At 36.8% G+C, this 20,158-nt stretch overlaps 1 protein-coding gene across 1 annotated transcript in view; it reads left to right on the top strand.

Moving 5' to 3' along the window:
• The window catches only part of LOC147626681 (MADS-box transcription factor 23-like), a 62,666-nt gene extending 44,765 nt beyond the window's left edge, over window positions 1-17,901 (top strand). Inside the window, exons 2-5 of the mRNA XM_086816853.1 lie at window positions 6,460-6,517; window positions 17,401-17,462; window positions 17,586-17,685; window positions 17,809-17,901. Coding sequence (XP_086672979.1) covers window positions 6,460-6,517; window positions 17,401-17,462; window positions 17,586-17,685; window positions 17,809-17,901 — 313 coding nt within the window. The remainder of the gene's footprint in view (window positions 1-6,459; window positions 6,518-17,400; window positions 17,463-17,585; window positions 17,686-17,808) is intronic.
• Window positions 17,902-20,158: the final 2,257 nt, after the last annotated feature.

Here is a 20,158-nt window from a genome sequence, read left to right as displayed (position 1 = left end):
CATAAAGTCAAGCATATGGATGTTTATCTTGAACCGTTGATTGATGAGTTGGAGGAACTATGGAGAGGTGTTGCGGTGGTGGACATTAGTAGGCCTCCCTCCTCTCGACACTTCGACTTAAAAGCAGTGTTGATGTGGACAATGCATGACTTTCCAGGATACAGCGATTGTTCTGGTAAGAATTCTAATTACCTCCCTACTCTAATACTATTGGCTATATATATTAATTATACATATTGACCTTATTATTCTAACTTTTATTTATATTTTAACAGGTTTAAAAACATCGGGTAAACATGCATGTCCTGTTTGTGGCCCTTCGTTAGTACATGAGATGGCTGACGGTTTGTGTAAGACCATATTCGATAATCATCATCGATTTCTCCCCTCAGATCATCCTAAATATGTTGCTAGTAAGAGTAACATTCCTCCACAAACACTTCATGCAAAAGATTGGAAGCGTATTTGGGAGTCTACAACTATTCTTCCTCCAGATGGCATGAACAGGTATAGTAATGTTTTTTCAATCTTGTTTTGTGTAGTCTCTAGTTGGATTAAAGGTCACATAGAGCAATCCCTTGTGTAAGTACTCCATTTTTTTTCGGCTGCCATATTGGACCCATCTTAAGATCAACCATCTTCTTGATCCCATGCACATCTTCAAGAAAGTGGGATCTGGTATTTGGGAACATATTATTGGTAAACGAGACAATGTTAGCGTACGTGAGGACTTGCGGGTCGCAGCATTATACCTTGCAAAATGAACGTGCATGAGGTATAACGTACTATTTATTTATTTTTCAAATATGTTAGTTCCAAAGCAATTGATCCAGCCGCCACGTTGGATGATACGCGTGTTATGGCAGTGGAGGTGGTTTGTTTGGTAGAGGAGACTTTTCCGCGAACCATTCTCACAAGTCAACTACATCTCATTGTGCATTTGTGGACGAAATTGCTTTATGTGGTACTGTGCATGCACGTTGGATGTTCTTCCTAGAGTGCTTCATGAAGACCTTAAAAGACTTTGTGAGGCAAAGTGCAAGGCCTGAAGGAAGCATGGCCGAGGGTTGGTTGATACAAGAGTCTCTTGTATATATCTCAGAATTTCTTGGTCAGGTGGACAGCTCTTTGCCACGACTATGGAGCAATGAAGAGGACTTGAGGATGACCTCTATTGTGCCTCAAGGAAAAGGACAGAGTAAAGTAATTGACAGAACATTGATTGATGATCTCAATTTCACTTGTATCCTTAATAGTGATGTGATGAGAAGATGGGTTACAAGATATGAGGATGCAAAGACAAAAAGGCAAGCAGAAAGAGCACTCTTTCTCGGAGGCAACATGGCTCTCAGAAGGCGTACCCTAAGCATCTAGCAACACTTCCGAATGATATCCATGTTGATTGGTTGCATGAGGAAATGGAGAGAGCAGAGAGCGACGAGGGGCTGCATATCACGGCGGAAGAATGAGAGTATGCACGAGGATGCATGTTAAAGGTACATAGAACTAATGTTTTGCATTAGTTGTAAGTGATTTGCTTTTAATATTTATTCACATTGCTTACACAAATATTGCTTCTATTTTGGTCCAGTGCACTATGTTCAATGCTATATGGTGTGAAGGCAAGCATTTTCGAACACAAAGAATTGATGAAAAGAGAAATACACAAGATTGCGGTGTCATTAGAAGCTTTGAGGGAGCTAATGGAAAAATGGATGATTATTGTGGCATAATCCAAGACATATTTAGGCTTGACTTTGATCGCTTCTTTGTGTATGTTTTGGATGTCAAATGGCAAATGAACGTGGTGGAAAAGGGCCTGATGCAACGATAAAACGCCATGCAAGTGGCTATGTAACTATTGACTCTACAAAGTTTTGGCAAACAAAGAAAGATAGGCTCGTATTGCCACAACAATGTGAGCAGGTATGCTTTTTTTTACTAATGTGTTTCATGTACATATATATCTAAGCTCACGTACCCCTTGACTTTTGATATGCTAATTAATTACTGTACTATGTGTATTTGAGTAGGTTATCTATCTACCAATGGTGCATGACATTAAATGGTGGTACGTCATCCCTATTGCACCACGTTCCAAAGTGATGTATAATACATTCACTGATATGGAGCATATGGAGGATGTAACAAGCCGCAATGAAGATGATGTCGAACATGCCAATGAAGATGTTGTGATCGATGATCAAGAAATAAGAGATGATCATGATAATGAGGATGAGCGTGCCATTTCTCATGATCATGAGAATGACCCTACCATTGAGGATGATGGTGACGTTGATGAGGATGATTAGGACATCGATACCATTATCAATGGAGTACAGAATATCGATAGTGGAATAAATTTAATCGTAGCCTTACAAATTGATCAAATGGATATTGATGTTGATCGTTTGGCAAGGATGGATCTTATTGAAGATGAGATCGAACCCTAACCAATCCGTCACTGTACGTTCTAAATTGATGACATTTCTATCATCTCATATGCATGATTTATTTTTGAATATATTTCATTGTTGTAAATGCATGTAGTGGGATTGTGTAATGATGTATACTGTAATGTACTATGAGATGGTTTAAAGAAAATAGTTTTTAATTTTGTAAAGGAATTCAGTTTTTTTTCAGTTTTTCTTTACCATGCGTGTATTAATCCATGTATGGTGGCATGTATTAATCCGTGTATGATAGCGTGTATTAATCCGTGTATGGTAGCGTGTATAAATGCGTGTATTACTACGTGTATATAAACGCGTTTATACACGCGTTGATAAATGCAAATATACACGCGACCTTAAATGATAAAATACACACGACCGATTCTATTCAAATACAGGCGCGACCATACTCGCGCTCGTAATTTATTGCGTGTATGAAATGCGTGTATGGCAGCATTGTCTTGTAGTGATTCAATCTTTTTGTTTGCTCAAGGAATGCATGAGTCAAAGTCCAATTGTTCAACCTCCTAGGTGGGGGGAGGACTTTTATGTGAACCCAAGTGTCTCATCACATTCAGTGGGTGCTATACTCTTGCAAAAGGGAGAGCAAGGGCGTATGCAACCAGTGTATTATGCAAGCCGACAATTCACTGATGCCGAGGAGAGGTATGGTGAAATGGAGAAAGGTGGTTTGTCTCTTGTTTTTGCAGTAAAGAAGTTCAGGTCATACTTATTACCTTGCCCTTTTTTCTTCCTCACATCTCAACCTTCTTTACAATTCTTGGTCCGCAAACCCAATCCTGCAGGAGGGAAGTTTGCAAAGTGGATTTGTGAGCTTTAATAATTCTCTTTCACTTTTATTACAGAAAACACCACTAGGGTCTCTCTTGCAGATTTGCTTACAAGGAAGGAGAGGAAGAAGGAACAGGAGCAAAGGAAGAAGTATATGAAGATTTGGAAACGCCACCAACTGCTTTCACTATGCATTTTGATGGAGCCTTTAGCCCTTCCAGGCAATGTGGGGCTGGGGGGATAGTTTTATTTGATCCAGGAGGAAAAGAGGTATGATGGCCGTGTGGAGAAACGGCTAGATAAGAAGCTTCTTCGACGCTGGGAAGGCCCCTTCAGGATAAAGCAAAAGTTCAAAAATAATATCTATCTTCTAGAAGATGCAAGTGGCCAGGAGGTTCCCAGACGTGCCAATGAGTACTGGCTAAAGATATTTTACCCTCGAGCACCATGGCCAGCAGACCCCCAAGACAAGCATGGAGGATCTGCTGGGGGGGAAAGATGTGACATGAAAAATTGATATCTTTTATTTTCAATTTTGTGCATATTTTGATGGTTTCTTAATGATAATAAGGTGGAAGCTTGTCCAAGAAGATTGTGGCGCCCACTCGGCGTGGTGATGCGACGGCTTGGCGGCTACCCCGATAATAGCATTCTATCTTCAAATATAATGGTTTTACTTGATTTAGGGTGCACACATTGTAAATGCCACAAGTATGCTTGATAAATACTTTGGTATGGTAGATAGGCTAGTGATGTGGAAAATAAAAGTGGGCCTTCATGCTCACATGGATTTTAATTGTATTATTAATATGGTATTCACCATAAGGCTACAAGTTGGGGAGTGTGGAAGGCATGTGGAGGAGTGTGTGTAGGTGCATAATTGGGAAAGATTCTTCTAGAATGCCTACATGGAAGAGGAGAATTCCGCCATGTGTAAGTGGGATCTCCACCTACACACCACTTAGGCTTGGCTATTATCTCATCACACTCTCAAAGTCAAAAAGTCTTCAATTTAATAATCAATAGAAGACTTAGCCTAAGAGGACAATTGATGGTGGTGACATCTACCCTTATGTCACTGAAGGGTTGAAGATTTTTATGTTGTAATTTGTAACAATGGAAGAGAGGGTGATTCTCCACCTATAAAAGGAGCCCTCCTCTCCCTTTCAAATCAAGGAATGAGCCTCCTCAATTGAGCATTTTGTGTCATTGCCATTCTCTTATCTTTCAAACCCTTATTCAAACACTCTCTTTACATGTGAATGTCTCATTTAGCACCTCATGCTTAACCCAATTTTGGACCTCTTTGATGATTCATGATAAGTGGGATAAGGAGTTATTATCTTGGCGGGCCTGTGACTTCTCAAGGTAGCCCTTGCCTTATTGCCGCCCTCCTTTGGAGGTACCAATGGTTTTAGCAGTAATGAGCATGTGGAAAGACTTTGGGGACCAAAGGTAAATCTTTACGATTGTCTGCTGAGCAATGTTAACCCTTACCCTCTAGCTTGAATCATGAAGGAGATGAAAGGCAAGAGGCTATGTGAAAATTGAGGTTTCATGCAAAGAGAGAGAAGTGCAGTTTTTGTGGTCCAATACCCAAATTTCAACTGATAATTACTCATCACTCGGGTATTGATTTCTAAAATTGATCATATGGCTAGGAAGCTCTTTCTATGCTCTTTCCACTCATGTAACTAATTTCTTAATCCCTTACTTCATTGATGATTAGAATTTCTCCCAAAGTTGCTAATTTTTAGGCGAATTTTGGCAGTTTTATAGTCTTGTAGTAAAATGCTCATAACTTTTCGCTCGGTTGTCCGTTTTTGAAAGTTTTTATATGGGCGTGAAGCTCTCTTCAAACTCTACGCATCTATCTAATCCTCTCTTGCACAGCCTATATGGATTTAAAACTGCAATTCTCTGTGTATCTCTATTTTTATAGAATTTTGGCAGTTTTATAGTCTTGTAGTAAAATGCTCATAACTTTTCGCTCGCTTGCCCATTTTTGAAAGTTTTTATATAGATGGGAAGCTCTCTTCAAGCTCTACGCATCTATATAATCTTCTCTTGTACAGCCTATATGGATTTAAAATTACAATTCTCTGTGTATCTCTGTTTTTATAGACTTTTGGCCATTATTTCTTCTTAATCATGATTATTTCCTCCTAATTTCTTATTAAAAGGCAAAGTGTGTCTTATCCTCTTGTAAGTGATTGCTATATTTATTTTTTTTAATATGTTCCGTCCAAATCGTCCAATTCGAACGAATGAACCTTACCAATATTCCCCGTATGTTTCCGTTCACATAATCCTGAGTCGGAAGATTTTCTTCCAACAAAGAATCGCCCTCTTGTTTGGAGCTGCAAGACTGGCTGAAATTCTTGCTTCTTCGGAGCCTTGCATCTTTCCTTCCATGAATTATGATCTCACCTTTGATGTGTATATCTTTATCTTAACCTAGGGAGAGAAAGGGAGGTGAGGAGGCTGTGAGGTTTCATTCAAATGTGTTTTTGATTCTAAGAAGTGACCGAAGTCCAAACCCCAACTTCGTGTCACAGTACCATGTTAATGCTTTTTGATGGTTATCAAATAAGATTTGTTTACAAAAGTACCATATCTTTTTGTATACACTATACATACACTTGCGCATTGATGACATGGGTGAAATTTCATACTTGTTTTTGTTTGTATTATATGATGATTAGGTTGATATTATGAAGCTTTGTCAGTAGATTCAGATGGAATCTACTGACATGGGTGAAATTTCATACTTGTTTTTGTTTGTATTATGTGATGATTAGGTTGATATTATGAAGCTTTGTCACAGTAGATTCACATGGAATCTAGATCAACCTTGGTTTTCTGTGAAGTTTAAAAAACATGGATTTTTCATTTATGTTAAATTTTCTATCTTGAATCATAGGTGTTTATGCATGATTTTACCCCTACACAGTAAGAATATTAAGGTTGCAAATTTCTACATTATTCATATACTTGAACACTTTTTTTAAAAAATATAGTATAAGTCTTAGCACTCAAAATGAAGTACCATTAGAAAAGATTTCATGCTCTATATTTAAATTAGGATTTTCCTTTGTTTTAAGAAATCTAAAGTTGTTAGATTAGTTAAATTATTCTTTTTAATCACGACTAGATCATAACATAATGATTTATTTCTTTATAATATCTGTAGCGTACCGAATGGTGTGGATAGATATCGAGAGCATGCAGACAAAAAACACTCCAAAGAGTGTCTTCTTCAGGATGTCGAGGTAGGTAAAACTAAGACGATAACACTTATATTTCATCCAATAAAAATACATAATAATTAGTCTCTTCTAAGTGTTACTTTCATCAAAATTGATTTTTATGCATAAAGTGATGCATAAAAGAAATTTTTTACTCTATCTTTAAATTTGTATTCATTCATTAGAAATAAACTGTATGTAAAATTTTTAGTTTTTTTTCTATCTTTGTATTTATATAAATTTTAATCATTGATGCTTAAATTTATTTATATGAGTGCATGTGTTCTCATTTGGATATTGAAGGCTTATAATTTTTAAGAAATATTTAACTTTGTGCATATTCTATCTAAAATTGTGAACAATTTAAAACTCATCTTGCTATATGGATTTTAGTTATCATATTACGTAATATTTCCATGTCTCAATACTATAAACATCTTATACGAATAACATTAATATTTCCATGTCTGAATACTATAAACATCTTACATGAATAACATTAACTCATTTCTTTGATCTCAATAATTCCAAGTTTGAATTTGAAGTATGTTATTATGCCTTTTGGTTTGGTGAAAATGTCCATATACATTTCACAAAATTTCCCCAACTTTGAAATGGAACCTTAGCTTATGCTTGGTTGATATTTTGTAGTAAAAACAACTAGAAAAGTACTATTAGCTACTCTACCAACAACGAGTTTAATATTATGTACAAAATTCTATATAAATTTTTCAACCAATAAGTTTTAAGAAGTTCTTGAGTTATGTGTGTATATTAAAGATAAAAACCCTAGAGCTATAAGTCTTTGCACACTTGTTTTTGTTTTCTTTAAGATAATAGACACTATAAAGGAGATATGACTATTTTGTTAGAAAGTAAGTGATCAAGGGTATTTTGAAATGAGGGGGTGTATGCACCTTAGAGATAGAAGTGTTGCTAAGGTTATGAGAAAATACACTAGTAAATTATAAACCTAGAAAGGTGTTCCCACTAGGCATGATAAGACTCCTAGCATGGACTTTGAGTTGAAGTAGACATGATAAGACTAAAGAGAAGGAAAAGGATATTATTACTTCCTAGGAAGGAAGTTAGGACTCATATATGCCCTTTTAAAAGGGAGTAATGAGAGCATGAGTCTCACCCATACTTGTAACCCCTTTTCCACCTAATAGTGTGAAGACTCAAGTCAAAGTCAAAATTGTAGCCAAGATTTAAAGTGAGGTGGACCACTTTATAAAATGAGTAAGAGTGTAGAACCAATACATGTATGCTGATAGGAATTCAACAGTTAAGGGGAAGTGTTAGAAAATAAGTGATGAAGGACAGGATACACCTTAGAGATAGAAGTGTTGCTAAGTTTATGTGAGAAATCAAACTATTAAATGTTAGGAAGCAATGTAAACCTAGAAAGCTATTCAACATGCATGATAGATTCCTAGGATGAAGACACCTACTTCAAGTGGGCATGCACATGATGTGTATTTAATCAACAAGAAGATCAGGGGGAGGTATACCTAGAATCAAGAGAGATGATAAGGGCATGTGTACATGAGGATTAAGAAAATACATAGAATAATGAATGAAGTGCAACAACCTATTTAAATGCCCCCATGTAATGGAAATTATGTTTGTGTTAGATCAACTCTCTAGCATGTCATTATCTTATCATTAGTGTTAATTAAATTTTCATGATTATGTTCAAGTAGTGAAACTTGTCCATTACTATCCACCCTATTACTCCAAAATTTCTAATTCTAATTTGTTGGTATGAGAGCCTACCACTATCCCTTAAATATCTATGCACTCTACAATGTGTGTAACTAGTGTTGAGATATCGAGCTCATCTAACTAGTGTTGAGATATCGAGCTCATCTAGTGAGACGGTGGACACTGATGACCCTCCGCTTCGGGGATAGGCCCCACACTTACACCACTAGCATGGTTGGTGAGATCATGGGTGATATGCGGCCAGTGGGATGAAGGGCTGTGTGACAGCCATTCTAGAGACTGGCATAGTTATAGCGCCAGCTCATTTTAGTTGGGTTCACACTATAGAGAACCCTAGTATGTATTTGGTTGAGTACCTTTTCATATTGTGTACTCTTATCTTTGTATATGGTGTGTTGAGTGTTGAGTGAAGAAGAAGAAGATTTTCAGCCTCTCACCTTGTGTGCTCTCTATTAGGGTTTTGTGAGTGTGTGTGTGCTTTGCAAGAGCTCAAGCTCTCTTCTCCCCTGAATATTTTCATGGTATCAGAGCCTGGTTCATGCTAAGGGCTAAGCTGCAAAACAAGCAAGAGAAGCACAAGAAGCGGTACGAGGGTAAGAGCTTCAACTACTCTTTCCTGTGTTGGAGACTACACCCTTGTCGGGAGCTCTACGAGAGGCACCGGCAAACGATCTTTGATTGAAGAGCTTTATTTGCGAGAGTAAAGCTATAGGACAGAGTTTTTTGGGGTGAAAACACGTTTTGGGCGCGTCAAGACCTCCGTTTTTCAGAAAGCAGGCACGGGTAAGTCATCGATTCTCTGTAGAACTCTGTTTTAAGAACTGCAGGAAGACAGATTGGTTGTGCAGACACTGTGTGTGCTGCAAGGAGGTCAACAGTTGCCATTGGGTGTATGTATGCACATTGAGGTCAGTGGTTGGTGACATCTGAGTGTACTACAGTACCGCTGCAGAAAATACAGCAGTTTGTGCAGGACAAACCAGAGTGCTGTTTCTGGTAAATTTGTGTGTCTGGAAAGATGTCAAATGATGGCATAAACCAAATTGTTTCTCAGAAGTTTGATACGAACAACTTCCATGCTTGGAGGTCCAGGTTGACAAATTTCCTGATGGGAAAGGATTATTGGGACTATATAGAAGGTGAGCATGAAGAGACACCAGAGATATCGGATATCAATCCGACTGCTGCAGATGTGAAAGAGTTCAAGGGTTGGAACCAAGGAGCTAGAAAAGTTATGTATTGGCTCTCTATTAGTATACAGGACACCATGATTGGCACATACAGGATGCCAAGTCCCCCAAGGAGGCATGGGACACCTTGGTAAAACTTTATGAAATGAATACCAAGGCATGAGAGATACAGTTGAAGAATGAACTTCATATTGTGGAGAAAAAGAGTATGTCTGTGAATGACTATGCATTGAAGATAAAGAAAATTGTGGAATCCCTTGCATCTATTGGTGTTTCAGTAGATGATGATGATAAGGTGGAAGTTTGTCTACGTGGTCTCGGGCCACAATATAAGGCATTCAAGACGTCTATTTAGACTTGAGAAAACATTCCCAATTTTACAGACTTAGTGTCTATGCTGATTATAGAAGAGAAGAGCTTGGGTAAAGACCAACAATCTTCACAAAACAAAAACAGTTCAGAGCAACAGGCCTTCACAAAAACAGTTCAGAGCAACAGGCCTTCTACACAAGTTCAGAAAGATTAGGATGAGGTAGAGGAGGCCATGGACGCCCTCAAGGAGGTGGCCTAACATGTGATCAAAATTATGGCCAGCAGCAGCAACAACAACACGTAGGTGAAAGAGGCCAACAACAAACCCAGAATTCACAACAACAACAACAACAACAACAACACGCAGGTGGAAGAGGCCAATTCAAAGGCAAGGGGAGTCAAAGAGGTCGTGGAAATTAGCAAAGGCAGTATAATGATACACGTGGATGCTTTTATTGTGGGGTAAGCCTGGACATGTGTAGGCTGATTGTTATAAGAAGTAGGTTGACATGCAAAATGGGAAATTGCAACAAAACAACTATGCATCCTCGAGCAGAAACAATGAGGATAATGAAAGGTTGTTTGTTTTTTTATGTAGCATGTTGTTAATGCCATGTCTGAAAATGTAGAAGCAGCACATAAAGATGATGTATGGTACGTTGATTCAGGTGCTTCGAACCACATGACAAGTCATAGGGAGTGGTTCAAGGAGATGAAAAACCTTGAAAGACCAAGTTTTGTGGAAACAGGGGATGACACTGCTCATCCAATTGCCCATGTTGGAGATGTGCCATTGTCTATGCAAGATTGCAAAGTGAAGTACCTTGGAGATGTACTTCATGTTCCAAACATAACAAAGAATCTGGTTTCAGTTGGCCAGATGATTGAGTAGGGTTTGCAAGTTCGGTTTAACCCTGATGGTTGTTATGTTGAAGACTTTAAAGACAAGTGCAGTTTGCAAAAGGCAACAGAGTGGGCAGAATGTTTACGTTGAATGTAAACATGCCTGAAGTGAGTGCTGCGATGTTTGCAAATAGTTCAGGAATTGTTGCAGACACAGACATTTGGCATAAAAGAATTGGACATGTGAATGTGCAGAGAATGAAGTCTATGCAGAGACGAAAGAATTGTGACAGGGCTGCCAAAATTTAAAGTTGAACATATGCAGAGAATATAGCAAAATGGAGTTGCTGAGCAGAAAAATAGGCACACTGCAGAGATTGCGTGAGCATTGAATGGAAGAGAGGAATATGCCGCATAGCTACTGGGTTGAGGCTGTTTCTACAGCAGTTTACATCATGAACAAGACTCCTATTGCAGCCATACATGATGTAACTTGAGAGGAGAGATTTACTGGCAGAAAACCTGATTTGTCCATCTAAAAGTTTTGGATGCATTGCATATGTGCATGTGCCAGATGAGCTGAGAACTAATCTAGATCCAAAAGCTGAAAAATGTGTGTTTATTGGATATTCCCTTGAGCAAAAGGGATACAGGTGTTATAACCCTGCTACACGTGAGTTGAGGATAAGCAGGGATGTTGTTTTTAATGAGATGAGCAGCTGGTATGCTATTGAAAAAGAAGCTAGATTGGGCCTGATGTGAGTGGAAATGTGGTTGCACAAAATGCAAGTCAGCAATCACAATATTTGAGTGGACAAGGAGAGTCCTCATCTAGTGGTTTAGTTGATAGACCATGGAGTGGCAGGCTGCATCATAATACCAATCCTGCAAATGTGATTAGTACATCACATAAAGGCAAAGAGAAAGTGGGTGCCCCTTAGTATGCCTGACATTTCTGCAGGGCATTCTCATGTTGATGCAAAGTCTAGTGGCTCAGAGATGAGCCTTGATGAGGAGCTTGGGATCCCAGCTATGAGAACACCTGGTGTAAAGAAGGCTATGCATTAGCAGTATACAGTTGGCCAGGAACCCAGTTTTTCATGCACGCACAAAGCCTATAGAGGTCCACTACCATTTTGTCAGAGAGAAGGTCTTGGCAGGAGATATTGACCTTGTTTATGTCAACACACAAGATCAGGTAGCTGACATCTTCACCAAATCATTGGATACAGAGAAGCTCCGCAGATTCAGGGCTTCACTTGGTGTACATGAGATGGAGTTGAGCTCGAGGGGGAGTGTTGAGATATCGAGCTCATCTAGTGAAGCGGTGGGATGACAAGCTATGTGACAAGCTATGATGACCCCCCTGGGGGATAGGCCCCGCACTTACAACACTGGCATGGTTGGTGAGATCATGGGTGATATGTGGGCAGTGGGACGACAAGCTATGTGACAGCCATTCTAGATGGCATATTTATAGCGCCAGCTCATTTTAGTTGGGTTCACACTATAGAGAACCCTAGTATGTATTTGGTTGAGTACCTTTTCATATTGTCTGTACTCTTATCTTTGTATATGGTGTGTTGAGTGTTGAGTGAAGAAGAAGAAGATTTTGAGCCCTCTCACCTTGTGTGCTCTCTATTAGGGTTTTGTGAGTGTGTGTGTGCTTGCAAGAGCTCAAGCTCTCTTCTCCCCTGCATCTTTTCAACTAGTATATGTCATTACGTAGTATTAATGATTGTTGATCTAAAAATTGCCTCTTTTACCCATTCACTCTAGTAATCTCAAGTTAAGTGATTGGAGGGCTTCTCTTGAAGATTTTAGGAACCCCCATAATCCCACAAAATCAAAGAGATCATCTACATCAGATAACATCAAGCATCAAGAGAAGAACAAACATGAATCGGGAGAGATTTTTAGATCTATGTCGATTAGAGATGAGAGCAATGACTAGTATAAGACACTTTTTATGATGCAATTGAAGATATAAGAATATTAAGCTATCATTGATCCATAATCACGTCAACTCTTATAGCTTGATTTACTCTCTAACCTATTCAAATCTTCAATGTACTCTTTTGTTTATAACAAACCATTACCTACAAATAGAGTGTACAATTAATGCCTAAAGAAGTGTTAATATTAATCTTTAAGGGTTTAAATATTTGATTAGGCCATTATAAATCTTCTATTTTGTATCATATTACACTCCAATTTCATTTGGGCACATATATCACTAATCTAAAACATGTTTTTTTTGGCATTTTTGCTTAAAATCATGTAAAAGTTTATTTTTTTCAACACTTGGATCATTGGAAGCCTTTAAACTTAGATTTTATCTCTTCTTGTTTTTGTCACAAAGTGTGAAGGGGAGGTAAAATCTTGGAAAACTTGATTGGTAAGCTTTGAATAATAGAGGACACCAAGCTTGCAATAGAAAGCTTTTAATATCAAGATTTGGTATACAAGGTTTGGAGATCAAATAACAAAAGAATAGTAAAGCGTTTTTAGATTTAAAGCTTAATTAAGATTTATTAAAAGCTTTATAAGAAAGCGTATGGCAATAGCGCGTACGACCCCAAGTAGCATAGGAGGGTGAATTTTGTGATTCATCTCTTCTTCTTCTTCTTCTTCTTCTTTTTTTAAGAAATCAATAAAAAGTTATTATGGCCCTAGATTATGGAAATTGACTCTAGAATCCAAGACTAGGAGGTTGGAGCCCCCTTGCCCTACTAGTAAATCACATCCATATGGCTTGATTATTAAGGAATTAAGAATTGAAGAAAGTGGTTTTGCAAAAAAAAAAAATGTCCAGATGTTTTTGTAGGCTTCAGAGTCTTCTCTTTATCCTTTGGATCTTTGATGATGTCCTCTCTTTGTCCAAGTACTTGTACCCTTGTTGTAGCTTTTTGAAGGCCTTTCCTCTTTCGTAATATTTCTCCTTGATTTTTTAAAACTTTAGATATTATAAAAATTAAACCTTTGGCCTTCCTTGCACCAAATAAATTGCGTAAACCTCGATTTTTTTTTAAACTTTTTCTTCAAAAGTCTTTCTCCTTAAGTGGTCGCCAAATCTCTAATACCACTATCATGACCTCTAAGACACTTAGAGAGAAGGAGACTCTAATTTCTCAACACAAAAATTACAGTAGAGCATATATTTGCATAAACCTTAATAAACCAAATTAAACAAACAAAGAAAAACATAGAGAATGGAGTAGAAGTCAACGTCAACACAAGAGTGGATTGAATCTCCCCCTGATTAAAGTGTGATCCTTGTAAAATGAGTCTCCCATATTTATATATATTAGAAAAAGTGCTTACTTCCCAAAAAGATAATTCTAAAAACAGAGCACAAGCAAGTACTTTTCTTTATTTATATGTATTAGAAAAAGCGCTTACTTTCCAAAAAGCTAATTTCAAAAACGGAGCACAAGCAGGTGCTTTTCTTTATTTATATGTATTAGAAAAAGTGCTTAATTTTTAAAAAGATAATTCCAAAAATAAAGCACAAGTAAGTGCTTTTAAGTTTATGAGCGTGCAAGCTCTACAAAAAGATAGTAAGTATTAATATAAAGTATTGGGCCTACCAAAAGTATAAAATACTATTTGGTATGTACAAAGGTATACGACCTTAGCCTTACCAAAATATAGATGCCTAAATATGAAACCATAAAACGTGTTCACATGTCTTCCAAAATATCTCATAGTGGTCCAACACATGTTTCACCCACGATTAACACATAATCCACCACTCATTGTTCGCCTACATCCAAAATAGTAGTAGTCAGTGCACACATCTAATTAAACACATTAATCATGACCATATCAGACTAGTGCACATAGCTTGATTAAGCACATTAATTTTGGCAGACAGCGTAATAACTCACATAGCTTGATTGAACACATTAATCTTTGTAGATGATATAAAAGGGAGCATGCAAAAATACAATATCCCAAAATAAAATAATAGGCATCCCCAAAGAGGTTATGATGAACATATGCACATACATTACGATGAACATATGCACATACATTGCTTGAAATTTCCATGAAATCAACCATTACTCCTTATATTTATTGATGTAAAGCTACCAAGTAGGCTGGGGGGATGTGCTTGCTTTCCTTTACTAGGTGCGTAATGAGCCACGCCTGCCAGCTAGCCTTCTTACGCAAGCATGCAGTTAGAGTGCGATAATATTAATAAAGGAGACTTGATATATGAGCTTCTCACAAGTATTAAAGAACTGAGAGAGAATCTTGCAGATATTGATGAAGACAGTTGATTGGTGAAGGGTTTATCAAATTCACACCAAGATTTTTCATCCACAAATCTTCTTATGATAAAGGGTAACCCAAATTCCCCTATGTTTGATGAGTTGGTTGCAATATTGTTGTAAGAAGAAAAATATTGATAAAAGAAAATTAGTATAGGAGTGCCTGTAAAAAGGTAAAGGTAAAGGTAAAGCCTTCTCTCAAGGTGGTTATAAGCTAAAGTAGGAATCAACCTAGTCTTTTGGCAAGGATGGCAAGAAGGGCCCGGGTGATAATCCTAAGAAGAAAGGAAAATTCAACTATTGTCAAAATCCAACTTGTTATATTAATCAATGCAGAAAAAAGGTTTGAGATGGAGAAGAAGAAAGAGTCAAGCATGACTATAGCTAATTCATTAGCACCAAGTGCTAAAAATAGGGAATTAGCGAATCATTCACATGATGATTGGGCATTACATAATAGTTGATATTAGAGTAAGTGCTCTTGGATCTTACCTTTCTCGTTTTATCTGATTATCACCTTCTCAAGATTCTCTTTTGATTGTCTTAGATATCGAGCTATCCTTTGAGTAGGTGCTTTTGGCTCTCACCTTTCTGATTTTCTCGCATTATCACCTTCTCAAGATGCTCTTCTAATTGTCTTAGATTGAGCTATCATTTGAGGTGGAGAAGGTATACCATATAAGTTAATAAATTTATTGGTTGATAAAGTAACATGATTTTTAAAACTTTCAAGCCGTTTTTGTCAGATTTCATGACCTGTTTGCATGCTATAATGTTTCAACAAACATCCTAGGGGAGTGTTCGTTTGAATTGTCTTTATTGAATTTTAGGTTTCAAGTAGTGTAACGACATAAATTTTTGTTCCAACATGGTGTGCATATTCCATAAGTATAAAAAGGTTGTCTCATCATCACTTCTTTGTCATCACCGACATTGCATGTTCGATCTCATCATTAACTTCTTTGGTATCATTGTCATCATTGTTATCTACTTTTGCATCCTTGCTAGTGACATTTCTACAATACATTGTGTCATTTTCATACAATTTGCATGTCTCTTCACTATCAATTCATTAAATGAGCATTGCCAATACTTGTAGGTTGGGATATTTGCATTTTGTGTTATAGATTCATTAATTGCAAAATAAAATGGTTTGAATTATGTATTTAGGATGCTTTCCACCATTAGGAATAAGATTAAGGGAACTAACTACCCATTGTATTGGTTGCCAAAGGGCTTTATAATGTTTTTATTAGCATTGATCTTACCAACATAGGAAAATAGAGGAACTTTTGACAGTGGCCACAACAATGAGTTGAGGAACAAAGGTCTTTGCTATAAATGTGGTGAGAAGTTGCATAAAGAACACTTCAAGTCATGCAAGACTAAGGATGACACTATCCACATGGTTGTCTCAATTGTGAATGAAATTTATGCATTTAATATTAGATTAAGCATTGTACAAGAAATAGCCCACTAGATAAAGGGTGCTACACACTGTGGAATACCTCATCAAATAGAAGGGTTTACCTAGTGAAGAAGCGTCATGGAAACTCGCAACAGTTTTAGAAGGTCATGTGAGAAAATTTTGGATGCATTTGGTGAGGTAAATGTAGGGGAACAACATTGATTCAACTTGCTAGAAATTCCTATAAATCATTGTTAGAGAGATTCATACCACTTGAGAATGCAGATACTTGCATTGCTAAGAAAGCAAACTTGATGTACTTTCTTGGAGAGTAAGTTTTGGGTTTTTTTTCAGGGAAAACGATGAAGGTTATACCTATTGGAGATCATTTACAACCATGCGTGAAAAGTATAATGATGCTCTCACAATTGGATTAAATATGACATTCATTCATTCACCCTTGGATGATTGGTACCCAAGCACTTATGATTGGAGATCCTACCCATGTGGATTATCTAATCGATGCAAGGTTTCACATATGAAACATGTAGGTGGGGATGGTTTATAAGAAAGTTCTTATGGACCATCTATAATAGTGGGGTCAAGGCCATGGGCTTGGGGGGAGTTGCCCAAGTATGGGGTGCATCAATATGTGGTAGTATATAAAGGTAGGAAATATAAATACCAACTATGGGATCTAACAAAGGATATAATCATTTTACTAATCAAATGAAGCTTTCAATATTTCTTTTCTATGGTGTTTCTCTCCTACACGAGAGAGAGAGTTACAAGAGAGAGAGAGTGGACTCCTCTTAGGTCTAAACCATGTAAACTTTGTTAAAAAAAATTGCTTCCTTTCTCAATTAAGTTCTCTTGTCTTTATGAGTTACTCATAGTGCTTAGTCGCATTCATTATGGCTAGTCTCATTATTCTTATATCAACACTTTGTGTGAGTTACTCTATGTGAGTGTTAATCTACCCTTATTTCTTAATTCGTTTGTCCACCATTAAGAAACCCTCTTGTTTTTAACATGTAGTAGATCATTAAGAACTATGTTTACGTATCTAAAGTCACAAAATATTTTTTTTTCCTTTTTTGTTTAAATAACTTTTTTATCTTCATTTATTTGCAATGGTTGTTAAAATAGTATTGGAGGTGCAAAGCTCTTACAACAAGGGAGAAAATAGACCACTTAAAGAATCTACAAAGGTACTCTTAGTACATATGAAAGTTTACTCAATAGTGCTAAAACTTTGGATATACATTGCGTATAATTTTGCATGTGACACTTTTCTTAAAATCATGTGACATCTCCTCTAAAAACTTTTACAGCTACATGTTGGGTGAGAGTCTCATGTCCTTGAATCTTCGTGAGATTGAAGATATTGAAAATAGAATGGTTATTGCACTTAACAAGATAAGAGAAAGAATGGTAAGTGTTGTTTACATTTTATTACAAGTTTTATCTTTGAATGGTATGTGAAAATATTATTCAATATGGTAAAAATATCATTATTTTCTTAACATTAATTTTTTTCTATGTTCAATGATGTAGGTGCAACTATTACAAGATGGAGCTCAAGAACTTTGTGAAAGGGTAAGATTTATAAATAATAATGAGATGACGAATATCATTTTCAATCTCTGATATAACACCATATTAGTGAATTTGGGAATTTTCCAATTCCCATTTTTGAATACTTAAAAAAGGGGACATGGATAACATGTTTGTAAGTTTCTCAAAACCCTATCATATGACCTATCGTTGGAAAGCACTTGAAAAATGGAATCTAAAGAGCTATAAAGCGCTCATTTTGGATTAGTGGTGTTCAAGTTATGGTTAATCCAAACTTTTGACCACGTGTCCCAAACTTGTGGAAAATTCCCATATTCCCCAATATGGTGTTATATGTTTTATTTAATATTTAAACATTTTTTTTGTTTAAATAAAATTATAAATTTAGCAAATAGAATTTTCATGAATAAATCTATAATAGAAACAAGTTAGTATTAATTGTATACTATTATAATAGACATAATACCAGCCACCATATTTACAATAAAATAACAGGCATAATAAGAGTCTACAAAATATAACAAGATTAAAATTTTAAGGCCTCTATTTGTTATAAAGTGAAATGGTCTCATATAATAAATAATGGACCCAAGGTCAATGGACCATGTCCATGGACAACACTTATGATAGTGTGAAAGGGGTGGTCATGTATATATGTCAAATAGGCTATATTTGGGGTACCTTTTGTTGATAACCAACATAATATAAGTCAATTGCTCTCTTCTCTCTCTAAACCTAGTCTAATCATCCTAATCTAGGATAATTAGGTTAATCCAATTATCCTAATCTAGGATAATTAGGTTAATCCAAGGCTAATCTAAAAGCTCTTTTCTTTCATGGTGTTCTTGATTGGGTGAATTTAATCTTTTTGATTCATTTTCTAAGCTTTTGGGACTGTGCGTTTGCTAAGGAAAAAATTTTGAGGAAGCCGCTCCTAATTTCAAATCCCAGGACCAAAATTGGGAAAAAATTTGCTAATCAAGATTAATGCTAATCCAAAAATGTTTTTCCCCTTTCCTCTTATTTCTTGCTTGTTTTTTGAGTGATACAAGGCTTAAATCTCTAGTTAACAGCTTGCCATATCTTAGGGCTTTGACTTGTGAGGTAATAAACTTCACAATGAGACTAGCTTTGGTAACCTTCATTGAGGATTTCTACCCGTGAGGGCGCTGGACAACTACGTGCATCTTCTCATCTATTGGAGCAAAATATCTACCATTGGAGCTTTTCATGACTTGTGGAAGGGATTTAACATTGATTAGATAGTATAATGGTGGAAAATGACATCTATACACTCCTTCTTCCTCATGGCAAACTCGCACAGGTCACTGCCAATGACTGAGAAAAAAATATCTAGAAAATCATGAGGTTCAAGCTTCATAAACCTTCCATAACCTCTCAAGCTTATTCCATAATGTCTTCAGTTCCAGATAATTACCAAGAAACCAGTGTTTTATAAGAAGTTGACCGTGTTTTGGGAGGCTTATCCTCACTATTCACCAACAAACATTATCATGGTGGATGATAGCGAGTACAAAACTTTATGGAATCCTCAAGGAACCGCATGTATAGTAAAGAAAATGGAAGATCAAGACCCTGGGGAAATGCAGGCTTATCTTACGATAGTCCTCAGAGGCTGGCTTGATACATGGCTTGGTGTCGAGGATCGCCTCGCCTATACTATAGATACGCCACTACCAATCATGAAAGATGATGACAGCATAGCTGTGCGAAGGAGGTGGATGTACGAACATATGAACGAACTATAGTATAGCGAGACTTGTGATCAGCCCATTTTGTTCCCAACAAACTAAATGTAATTTTTATTATGGAGTCCACTTTGGAACCTTGTATATGTTGTAGAAGTGTTCTAACTGACATAATGCGATGGCCGTTTTTGCACTCTTGCAAAGCTGTAGACTGGATATATAAGTTATTGTCTTGATTACAGGTATCATTTAGTCTAAATTTGAAACACTTGTATAATGTAAAGTTTTTCAATTTCTGCTGTAATGTTTTTGCACTACTAAATTTGAAACACTAGTATAATCTGTAGACTGCTACCTAGGTGCTTGCAGGCTACTACCAAGTGCTACCAAGTTCCTACTGTTAGGTATTGGTATACTGGTGGATGATAGATTTATTTCCAGATGCTGCTAGGTTAGTATGTAGATGCTTGGTTTATTCTCAGGTGCTACCAGGCTAGTATGCAGGTGCTACCTAACTACTACCTGCTTGATACCATATCATTATCTTCTGTTATCTTGGTGCTACCTAGGTGCTTGTAGCCTACTACCAAGTGCTACCTGTTAAAAACCATTCTAAGGAG

Source organism: Cibotium barometz, chromosome 22 (genome assembly GCF_041138505.1).
Source record: "Cibotium barometz isolate CiBa-2024 chromosome 22, ASM4113850v1, whole genome shotgun sequence".
Lineage (NCBI taxonomy): Eukaryota > Viridiplantae > Streptophyta > Polypodiopsida > Cyatheales > Cibotiaceae > Cibotium > Cibotium barometz.
This window is presented reverse-complemented; position numbering and strand designations above follow the sequence as displayed.